Source organism: Solanum stenotomum, chromosome 2, assembly GCF_019186545.1.
Source record: "Solanum stenotomum isolate F172 chromosome 2, ASM1918654v1, whole genome shotgun sequence".
In the NCBI taxonomy this organism is placed as follows: Eukaryota; Viridiplantae; Streptophyta; class Magnoliopsida; order Solanales; family Solanaceae; genus Solanum; species Solanum stenotomum.
Window position 1 is genome coordinate 63,935,189 of NC_064283.1, and position 12,120 is coordinate 63,947,308.

The following is a 12,120-nucleotide window of genomic DNA, read 5'->3' on the forward strand; positions in this document are numbered from 1 at the left end:
GTCAAAAATAAAAAATGAAATTGAAATGACTTTTAAGTCAAAAAATAAAAAGTAGGGAGAGACCTACTTTTGATTTTTAACTTATTTTATGTAATTTTTAACTTGTCAAATATTTTCTAACTTATTTTAAGTCATTTTTGACCTATTTTAAGTTATTTTTATATTTGTCAAACTTCTACGAGTAAAAAATTGACTTAAAAGTAAGTTTGACCAACTTTTAAGTCAATCCAAATACCTTCTTACAAATCTTTATGAGAATATCATTTGTACCAACATCTTTTTTCATAACATATTTTACCTCTACTAACTTATTTCTATCAAATTATAACTAAAATTTCTATTATGCTCATTTATATGGAAATTCAAAAAATTATTCTCATAATTCGAGTTAAACAATTTAATCAAACATAAACGAGGAAAAGTTAAAAAGGAAACAAAGAAAATATATTTTTTAACATAAATAGTCATCCACAAAATAAAAATCGACAAATAAAATAATCAACACATAATAGATATACATATTAGCTAACAATCGACAAACATAAATATTTTTAGTCGAACGGTCAAATATATAAAATTTTCGCCGCCTCTTGGGTCAACCCGGCCCAAAATAAAAATCGGAGCTCCATTTTTTACAACCCTCGCCTAGGGTTTAGCCAAAAAAAATTCATTTCTGAATCTCACTTCTACTTTCTTCTTCTTCCTCAAAACCCTAAATCTCACAAACTAGGGTTTTAGCAGTATGTATCTCTACAGTCTCACTCTCCAGCAACCCACCGGCGTAATCTGTGCTATCAACGGCAGCTTTTCCGGCGGAAAAGTACAAGAAATCGTCGTTGCTCGTGGAAAAGTCCTTGACCTCCTTCGTCCCGATGATAATGGTAAGCTTCAAACTCTATTATCTGTTGAAATCTTCGGTGCTATACGTTCCTTAGCACAATTTCGGTTAACCGGTGCTCAAAAGGATTACATTGTAGTTGGGTCGGATTCAGGTAGGATAGTGATATTGGAGTATAATAAAGAGAAGAACTGTTTTGATAAAGTACATCAGGAGACTTTTGGTAAATCGGGTTGTAGGAGGATAGTTCCAGGTCAGTATTTGGCTATTGATCCGAAAGGTAGGGCTGTGATGATTGGTGCTTGTGAGAAGCAGAAGCTTGTGTATGTTTTGAATAGGGATACTGCTGCTAGGTTAACGATTTCGTCGCCTTTAGAAGCTCATAAGAGCCATACGATTACGTTTTCGATATGTGGGGTTGACTGTGGATTTGATAACCCGATATTTGCTGCTATTGAATTGGATTATTCGGAGGCAGATCAGGATCCGACAGGCCAAGCTGCAAATGAGGCTCAAAAACATTTGACATTTTATGAATTAGATTTAGGACTTAATCATGTTTCGAGGAAGTGGTCTGAACAAGTCGATAATGGTGCTAATTTACTTGTTACTGTTCCTGGAGGTGGGGATGGTCCGAGTGGTGTGCTTGTTTGTGCGGAGAATTTTGTGATATATAAGAATCAGGGACACCCTGATGTTAGGGCTGTTATTCCCAGGAGGGTAGATTTGCCAGCAGAACGTGGAGTTTTGATTGTTTCGGCTGCTATGCATAAGCAGAAGACAATGTTTTTCTTTCTTTTGCAAACTGAATATGGAGATATCTTTAAGGTGACATTGGACCACGACAATGACAGGGTTAAGGAGTTAAAGATCAAGTATTTTGATACAATTCCGGTCACTTCTTCTCTGTGTGTGTTGAAGTCAGGGTTCCTCTTTGCTTCGTCAGAGTTTGGGAATCATGCGTTGTATCAGTTTCAGGCTATAGGAGATGATCCAGATGTTGAAGCTTCATCATCGACGTTAATGGAAACTGAAGAAGGCTTTCAACCTGTATTTTTCCAGCCAAGAAAGCTAAAGAATCTTGTTAGGATTGATCAGATTGAGAGCTTGATGCCAATCATGGACATGAAAATCGTAAATCTTTTTGAGGAAGAAACTCCACAAATATTTTCACTTTGTGGGAGGGGTCCTCGGTCTTCGTTGCGCATACTTAGGCCAGGTTTAGCTGTTAGTGAAATGGCTGTGTCACAACTTCCTGGTGTTCCAAGTGCTGTCTGGACTGTGAAAAAGAATGTTAATGATGAGTTTGATGCCTACATTGTTGTCTCTTTTGCGAATGCAACTCTTGTACTTTCTATTGGTGAGACAGTTGAAGAAGTTAGTGACAGTGGGTTTCTTGATACTACTCCATCTCTTTCTGTTTCATTGATTGGTGATGATTCGTTAATGCAAGTTCATCCCAGTGGTATAAGACATATTAGAGAAGATGGCCGTATTAATGAATGGAGAACTCCTGGAAAGAGAACTATTGTCAAGGTTGGATCTAATAGACTTCAAGTGGTAATTGCACTAAGTGGAGGGGAGCTTATATATTTTGAAGTTGATATGACTGGCCAGTTGATGGAAGTTGAGAAGCATGAGATGTCAGGTGATGTAGCTTGTCTGGACATTGCCCCTGTTCCTGAGGGAAGACAAAGGTCCCGTTTCCTTGCAGTTGGATCATATGATAACACTATCCGTATCTTGTCGTTGGACCCTGATGACTGTATGCAGGTTCTGAGCCTGCAAAGTGTATCTTCACCGCCAGAGTCTCTCCTTTTTCTAGAAGTTCAGGCCTCTGTTGGTGGAGAGGATGGTGCAGATCACCCTGCCAGCCTTTTTCTTAATGCTGGTTTACAAAATGGAGTTTTATTCAGGACTGTGGTGGATATGAATGGTGGGCAGCTTTCAGATGCACGTTCACGTTTCTTGGGGCTTAGAGCCCCTAAGCTCTTCTCCATTGTTGTGAGAGGACGGCGTGCTATGCTCTGCCTATCAAGTAGACCATGGCTAGGTTACATACACCAAGGGCATTTTCTTTTGACACCTTTATCATATGAGAGTCTTGAATTTGCAGCCTCGTTTTCATCCGATCAATGTGCAGAAGGTGTTGTAGCGGTTGCAGGGGATGCGTTGAGGGTCTTCACAATAGAGAGATTGGGCGAGACTTTCAATGAAACAGCTATACCCTTAAGGTATACACCAAGAAGGTTTGTTCTTCAACCCAAAAAGAAGATGGTGATAATGATTGAGAGTGACCAGGGAGCATATACTGCAGAAGAGCGTGAAGCTGCCAAAAAAGAGTGCTTTGAGGCAGCTGGGAATGGTGAAAATGGAAATGCAGAACAAATGGAGAATGGTGAAGATGAGGATGGTAGTGATCCACTATCTGATGAACAATATGGTTATCCTAAGTCGGAGTCAGGAAGATGGGTTTCCTGCATCAGAGTCCTTGATCCAAGGACAACACAGACCACTTGTCTGCTAGAGCTTCAGGATAATGAGGCTGCATTTAGCATATGCACTGTTAATTTCCATGACAAGGAGCATGGAGCTCTGTTGGCTGTTGGTACTGCCAAGGGCCTCCAGTTTTGGCCCAAAAAATCGTTTGAAGCAGCATACATTCATATATACAAATTTAAAGAGGATGGGAAGGTCCTAGAGCTTCTGCATAAGACACAGGTAGATGGTGTGCCTCTTGCACTATGTCAGTTCCAAGGTAGACTGCTGGCTGGTATTGGGTCTGTCCTTAGGTTGTATGATTTGGGGAAGAAACGGCTGCTCCGAAAATGTGAGAACAAGCTATTCCCCAACTCGATCACAGCTATCCACACCTATCGTGATCGGATTTATGTTGGTGACATGCAAGAGGTATGACTATTATAAAATATTCTACCTTATACGTAAGAGGATTTAATTTAGTTATTTAAATTCTGTCTGAATACTATTTATTTGATGTTAATTGTGATAGAGAAGTTAAGTTACCAATTTCAAAAAAAAAAAAAAAAAAATTGTGATAGAGAAGTTGTGTTCTGCCTTCTAGTCTAAAGACAGTTTTGAATCTAATGACTAGGTGGGGAAAAATCTAATGACTATGCATTGGGAATTGAGTTATAGTGAGATTTTGCATGTGGAAGTTTTTGTATGAGTATTATTCAAAATTGAGGCAATAAAAATGGTTGGAAGAAATGTTACGAAGTATGAAATGATATATAGCTCTGCGTTACATTGAGTAACGTCATCAAACTAGTGAAGTTCATATATTCAAATAACTCTGAAATTAATATCCTTTTGCTAAGTGAGTGAAGTTTTTTTAAATCATAGATTGAAGTTGCAACATAGGATTACTATTTGAAAGTTTTTTTTATTTCTCCGGTCTTGGAATAGAAAAATGAATCTTGGTTGCATGATGGTATGTTGTTCATCAATTTGCTAATTACGTCCATAATTACCTATGATTTTTCTTCGGATAATACTAATTTGCTATCAGAGTGATTGAATTGGCCTTTCAAATCGATAGAACGTTGACTGATTGTTAGGTTAGATAATTTTTAAAGGAACATTTCTTCGCATTTTCTGTAAAAGTTGTCTTCTTTGATGTCATATTTATGAAGTTCTGGTTTCAACTAATCTGCTCCAATTTTTCACTTCTTACAGTCATTCCACTACTGTAAGTATAGGCGTGATGAAAATCAACTGTACATATTTGCTGATGACACGGTCCCAAGATGGCTAACTGCAGCACAGCATGTAGATTTTGACACTGTGGCAGGAGCTGATAAGTTTGGGAATATCTACTTTGTGCGATTATCTCAGGACGTTTCAGATGAGATTGAAGAAGATCCTACTGGTGGAAAAATAAAATGGGAGCAGGGGAAGCTGAATGGAGCCCCAAATAAGCTTGAGGAAATAGTACAATTTCATGTTGGTGATGTGGTCTCTTGCTTGCAAAAGGCATCACTTATTCCAGGAGGGGGCGAATGTATAATCTACGGGACTGTGATGGGGAGTGTTGGGGCAATGCTTCCATTTACATCGAGGGATGATGTTGACTTCTTCTCTCATTTGGAGATGCATTTGAGGCAGGAGTTCCCACCGTTGTGTGGCAGGGATCACATGGCCTACAGATCTGCCTACTTCCCTGTTAAGGTAGGATTGTACTTGCTCAATCAGCTATTTCCTTACTGTTCCAATGTGAAAAGTGGTATCCTACTTTGTTTGTCATTCTAATAGGTAGCAGAGATGCACTAGTGTAGTAAGTGAATACAAATGATTTTACATGGGAAACTAACTTTGATGCTGAAGCTAAATTGTCTTTAGCTACTTTACGAAATTTGGTTGGTAGGAAGGTGACTTGATCTTCACTAGGACATATTAAAATCTCTAGTTGCTCCAGAACAAAAATTTGGATCATCAAATCTGTGAGCAGTTTAGGAATGAAAAATGTGCTCGTACTACATGGATTGTAAGTGGTTGCATCCTCCAGGCTTTATCCTGATAAGTGTAACTTTTTCATGCATGGATATGCCTTATATTTTTTGAAGATGAGCAATTTAGTGGCCTTGTGTATGTTCCTGTTTTTCTTGATTTCACTTTTTTGGAACTGTTGTACATGCTTTGAACAAAAGGGAGTTCTAAGTTGTCACGTTCTGTCTCTATGTCTACCAGGCTGATTTTTGTTGCTAGTTGCATTTTTTATTGTTGAAATACAAAGTTCTAGTGAAACTGCTACAAGTTTCAGTTTTGACTTATTACAACTAGATTACAGGGTATTGCTGAGAGTCTATGCTCTTTCCATTTCATATAGTTAGAATCAGCTTTGATTGTGCAATCCTTAGTTCATGTTTGAAGATAACAGTGAGATGTTGGGACCATTTTGCAGGATGTAATAGATGGAGACTTGTGTGAACAATTCCCAACCTTGCCCATGGATATGCAGCGCAAAATTGCAGATGAGTTGGATAGGACACCAGGCGAAATTCTGAAAAAGCTTGAAGAAATAAGAAACAAAATTATTTGAGAACATGTTTAGATGAAGGTAGACTCCCGTCTTTAAATATTATAAATTTTGCATGGCAGTCATATTTGATATTTTTGGGGATAACCATTGTGTCCAAGTAAGTTTTCATGTGCTTTGACTAATCCACCAAGTACTTGTTACCTTCTATCATCATGTGTTCAAGTAACTTTTTCAGACATGTGAGAAGAATTCTCCAGTGTACTAGAATTTGGACCTTGTTCCCCAAGTTGTTATTCCAACTCTTGAACCCTTAAGCTGCACCTTCAAGGGTTGTTACTCATAGTTAATATCGTTGATTGTCTACTAAAAGAAAAAAAGGTTTGGAGAATTTAGTTTTCAAATCTAGCTCATCTGCTCCGACCTTGGTAGGCATGATTGTCTTGGCAAGCTGTATTTATGAATTAAACAAGCTGTTCAGTAGATAGGTAGAGGTGTACACAAGCTTGCTCTGGACACCACATATATCGAAAAGGAAAACAAGGAGGGAGTTTAGGTTTTTAGAAGCTTTCTTTATATAATTTATGGCTTGGAAACATGATCAAGTTTTGCCTTTGTGATCAATCAATTTAAGTGTGTTGTCAATCAAGTAATGCATCAATATGCCCCTTTGTTAACAGATACTCGAACACATCTCTGTGATGGCAAATAATGTCTTGTTTCTATTTGGCACATTAACATGCCATTTGCCTAGAAGCACAAAGAGACTAGTATGTGTTATGAAACTGTGTCATGTTTTTTTCTTTTATGGTAATTGATCAAACCACTCAAAATTGATTTTTTTTTAATGACTAGGTGATGATTTTAGTCGTATCCATGCCAAGGGACACTCTCGTGGCATAAGAAGGCGTGCTACAGAGAGCTATGGATGTTCCATTTGATTTGAGCTTTTGTAGATGCAAGAAAAGAGACCAGCATGCGCTCCAAGCTGTTGCTCACTATAGACGTATTTGAAGAAACCAAGCGGAGTGAATTATCGCCCAGCTTCTCTGTTGTAATTATGCTGTAGCATAGCCTAGTCCTTTCAACTGATTTTTTTACCAAATTGCCCGTTAACTGAATTATGTATTTCCAGTTTGTGTCCATGAAAAATGTAGTCACGATGCAGAGATTGAATACTTGCTTTAAATTTGTGAAGGTCTCTTCTACTGATGGGTTTTCGTAGTCTTTAAGGGTGAGGTAATGACGTGCGATATCCCTAAAAGTGTCTGACCTTGAATTTTTGTCCTCGTTTTATAAATCACGAAGATGAAATAAAAATCATTCAGAAGAACTTTTGTTGCTCTTCAGACATGATATTTTAGGGTCGTTAATGAACTTGACTTGCTTTATGATTCTAAAGTCTTGTGAAAACAAAATTATTCGATATTTGTGTTGATGGGAGATGACAATTAACTTATGGAATTAATCAAGGTGCGCACAAAGTCCAAACATGGTTATCAAGTTACTACAGTCTACATGGATATTTTCGTCTCTCTTAAGAATCATATATATCATCTCCCTACTTCTTTATGAAGTCATATTGACATGATTTTAATATAGTCGCAGAAATATCATGATATGTTTTGAAAGCTAAATTTCAAAGGTCTTTCAACTTAAAACTCTGTATCTAAACTAGTATTATCATGCTTGGAAAGTTAGCAAATTCATTTTTATAAACACATTAACCAGTTAACAAATCAACACATGTAGTGAAGTTTGTAAACTCAACACACTCTTCTTCTTTTTCTTCGTTTTACAAGACATCAAATACTTACTACTACCACAACCTTATTGGAAGGTCCATTTAACTAACTGCTCATCTTTGGTAAAATTTGATCATTTGCTTGCTTTTGTTGCCTCTCTAGCCTTGAGTTACCCATGCTTATTTTCTCCTTGAGCCACACTACGATGTCCGAGAACACAATGTCTCTGTTCTCGGGGAATTCACCGTAGGAGAGGGAATGCCACATCCCGGGGTACAACTTGAAGCTCTTGTCGATACTCGATGCCTTTTCGTGGAGAAGTTTGCTTACAGATGGATCAGTGACAGTGTCATCTTCACCATGAACAATGAAAAATGGCAATGTGACTTCTTCAAGTCTTTGTTCTAAATCCATGCTGACTGTCATTAGTTGGTGAGCTGTTTGTAGCCTGGGCTTTCCCTTGTAGCAATGAGGATTGTTTCTAATCTGCAGTCACAAGCAAGTTGAGGTCAGTTATATGAATTTTTACTAGTCGTATTACTTCATATTAACTATCCAAAAATGCGCGATTCGGATGAGTTTAGATGAAATAGCGGTCACTGACCACTTTTCGGCCTTGTCTTTGAAAAATAGTCATTGTCATGAAATTTCAAATTCAGGAGGTGAAACTCCATGACATTATGATGGAGTTTCATGAATTTGAAATTCTATGGCAATGACTTTTTTTATGACAGTGGTGTCCGGGCTAGTTTTCGCATACCCCGACTAATTTTACAAGATACCTACCACCAGCAATAGGAACTAGGTAACTTTGTCCACCAAAGCTAGAACAGACTATAACAATGATTGTTTTTCAATTACATGAGTGACTATTTGTGAAATTTAACCATTTAAATGAGTCATTTTCAAATTCTGACAAAATAAAGCTAGTTAGACTGATTATATTTTCATGAACTGATTTTATCGCGTAAAAAGAAATGGGGTAAAGTTGGTACCTCTTTTCTAACTTCAGGGTCTCTAAATGCTGAATCAACAATATCTTGAGTTGGAACTATTTTCCAAGTTGGGATAAAGTTGCAAAGTTTGGTCAAAACACTTATCACCATTGGATGTGGCCTCAAATCATCTGCAATCTGTTTGAAAAAATATATATTGAAGCATCAATAAAAACATAGCACACAAATTTCAAAGAAAAAATGTGAAAAAATTTATTCAGATTTTTGTTTGCATAAAGCAATAACAAAGTTCAAATCAATGACATGCGTCTAATTCATACATAACTAACAAACAAGGGAATACACTTTGAAATGTGTGCTAGCATCATGTGTTTCCTTTTTTTACCTTCGTTTATAACTAAAAGATCTCTCGAGGATTAGTGGGGTATGGTGACTCAAAGCTGAGTCTATAATAAACTCGTCTTTTACTCTTCCTTAGTTAAATAAATACCAAATTGTTATCTATGGCAAAATTCATATCTATTGACGTGTATTTAATTCACACATCACATGGAAAATATTTTTTATTATTTGAGAGAAAAAAGATTACTTAATTTGCATTATGATATTTTCCACATTGTTTTCCATAGGAGAACAAACATAACCAAACCAAACAAACTTTAAACTAATTTCAATAATTGTGGATATTATCAAAGCTTGTTTCCATAAAGTTAGTAAAATGTCAATTTAAAACAAAAATATTAAATAATAATAATAATTGACGGTTTAGTACTAATTCAACTATTATGCAAATCAAGTTTGTTTTCATGGAGTTAGTAAAGTGTCAAATTAAAACCAAAATTTGTCCAATCTTTCATGAACAAAAGTACCTAATAACTATTGATAGTGATAAGTGACATATATCACGTGAAATTAGTTCAACACGCATAAACTTAACCCAGATACCATTATCATTTTTAAAAAAAAAACAGAATAGTCATATTACTGAAAATAAAACCATCATTAGGAATTGAAATTTTTGGTACTAATTTGACAAAATATATATACATCAAGTCCTTTTCATATAGAGTTAGTAAAGTGTAAATGGTTGCAACAATATCCACGTTGCAACATTCAAATTCAAGTAAAAATATATTCTTTCAATTTTCTAAAAATAAACGATCATGAACGAGTCAAGTTCAACTATATGAATTTTTACTGTATATTTACGTCCATTTAATTTCATTATGATATTGTATAAAATAAAGTGTTATTAACCCCCCACCCACCCACCCACCCCACCCCAAAAAAAATTCCATGTATGATGTAACTATGACCATTTCTTAGCAAGGGACCAAATAATAAAAAACTAAAAACGACCATTTTTTATTTTCATTAAAAATTTATCAGATTTGACCAAAATACTGAGTAAAACAATTTACTTTTCCGTTAAACAAGCCTGCTTGCACGTTCTAATTAATTTGGTCAAAACACCAACAATTTTTTTATTATTTATTAAAAAACACAAGTTGGAAATAAAAAACCGATTATAGGAATCTTGAGGTAGGCCGCGATTTGTTCAGAAATTGAGTTGGAATTTTGAATTTATGATTCTTGATTTTTAAGAAAAATTGACTTATTGAATTTTGAATAATTACTTTCTATATATATCAAGAAGATTGTTTAACATAAAAATAAAGTCACGCTAAAATTTTTAGATTCGATCGAACTCGAAAATAAAACGTACCTTACACATTGGAGCAATTAAAACAGCACCATCCCAAAATTCAGGTTTTTTTCTGTGTAAAAGTAGAACCACAGCTCCTCCCATCGATTCTCCCATCAATATTCTCATCTTTTTTTTATTTTCCTTCCTTTCTGCATTTATTCGAAAAATAAAAAGTCAAACCTAAAATGACCAAAAATAAATCCCAACAAAAAAAGAATGAAAATAAATAAACACATGGCTTCTATAAAGAGACAATTTAATGTGGTTTTAGTAAAGAAAACTATTTCAAGATTCTTTACGTATCAAGACAATTTAAGTGTAATTTATCTTGTTATAGCAAACTATGAGTCAATATAATAAGATTACCAAAAACCACAATGAAATAGTAAAGTACTCTAATTTTGATCAAAGATTTCAGATTCGATTCGAATCTTATCAATGATATCATTTGATCATAGGAAATGTTTCTTTCCTAAAAGTCAAACTTTTCAACACGAATTTGATTTAATCAAATGCGAAACAAAAAAATATTTACCAGAAATTTTGGAATAATGATCAAAACAATCATCAACAAGAGCATCAAAGCTATTAACATATCCTTGAAGTCCTTCTGATTTTCCATGTCCTTCATAATCAATTCCATAAACTCCAAATCCTGATTTCGCCAATCGCATTCCAGCATCTATTTATTTTTTTAAAAAAAATCAAATATTAATATCAATAACCAAATATACAAAAAAAAAAAAAACAATAATAACAACTGTCTGAAAAAGATAGAGTGTACATAGTCCTACAGACTATTGACTATTTCTGATAGACACTCGATCCATATATACAATAACAACATACTCCATATAAGCTCAAGTCTGAAAAAGATGGAGTGTACACAATCCGTACTTTTACCCCTAAGGTAAAGAGACTATTTTAGATAAATTCTCGACCCAATATAAGAAATTATTACCTTTCATTGATATACTACACTCCATGGCATATCCATGACAGAGGAAAATCAAAGCTTTTGGTTCACAATCTTTTGGGACCCAGTTACATGTAAACAATTTCATTCCTCTTGAATTCAATATAAATTCCTGTTAAATTTTTTTTAAAAATATTAAAACATAAAATCAAAAAAAATCTTATAAAAATTTATAAAAAATAACAATAAAGATTCTTGACTTACCTCTTCATATCTAACAGTTTCATATTCATGAGCCTGTCGTAAAATTAAAACAAAAAAAAAACTTACATTAAAAATCAACAATAAAATTAAAAAAAATTAAAGAACCAGAAAAAAAAAACTCACCATGATGAACTAAATCAGCAAAGGAAGAACAACAATGAATTTATTTATATTATATGAATCGAATATTTGGTAAGTAATATATATTTGGATATTATTTGAAGAGATAATATCTAAAATCTATTTCTATCTATATATTTATTTAATAATATATAGATAGAAAAATCCTAATGGGAGAAGAAAATTGGAGTTTTATTTAGTAGAAGAAGAAGAAGTATGAGAAAAAATTGTGAAGAGATAGTAAGGTATTTATAATAATAAAAAAAAATATATAGTCCTATTTAGTTTATGAAAAGGAAAGCCAGGTCAGCATATATATCTATATTCTAAGACGGCAAATTTGGGTAGTAAGGGTATAATTGTCTTTCTTCCCCTTTTTATTATTTAATATAGTTTTTGCACCAGTTGGATTCTGCTTTAAATATTCCAAAAAAAAAATTGTATTATTTTTTATTTACAAGTGGTTTAACAAGTACGTAATACAACCGTGTAATTTTATTTTATTTTTGTTAACTAGTAATATAGTACATAATCCCTCCGTCTCAATTTAAGTGTATTTTCTTCTTCTTTTTTTGGT

The 12,120-nt window shown here is 34.5% G+C and overlaps 2 protein-coding genes across 2 annotated transcripts; one reads left to right on the forward strand and one right to left on the reverse strand.

Annotated features, from left to right (window-relative positions):
- The first annotated feature begins 659 nt into the window (after positions 1–659).
- LOC125854625 (spliceosome-associated protein 130 A) lies at positions 660–7,167 on the forward strand. Its single transcript, XM_049534209.1, has 4 exons — positions 660–3,748; positions 4,535–5,026; positions 5,760–5,915; positions 6,690–7,167. The coding sequence occupies exons 1-3, from the start codon at positions 743–745 to the stop codon at positions 5,895–5,897; spliced, it is 3,636 nt and encodes a 1,211-aa protein (XP_049390166.1). The 5' UTR covers positions 660–742; the 3' UTR covers positions 5,898–5,915; positions 6,690–7,167.
- A 364-nt stretch (positions 7,168–7,531) lies between these two features.
- LOC125854635 (caffeoylshikimate esterase-like) lies at positions 7,532–11,754 on the reverse strand. The gene is made up of 7 exons (XM_049534222.1): positions 11,547–11,754; positions 11,424–11,456; positions 11,205–11,331; positions 10,779–10,925; positions 10,262–10,392; positions 8,575–8,712; positions 7,532–8,065 (listed from the first exon to the last, which is right to left on the reverse strand). The coding sequence occupies exons 1-7, from the start codon at positions 11,547–11,549 to the stop codon at positions 7,685–7,687; spliced, it is 960 nt and encodes a 319-aa protein (XP_049390179.1). The 5' UTR covers positions 11,550–11,754; the 3' UTR covers positions 7,532–7,684.
- Between the last annotated feature and the right edge of the window lie 366 nt (positions 11,755–12,120).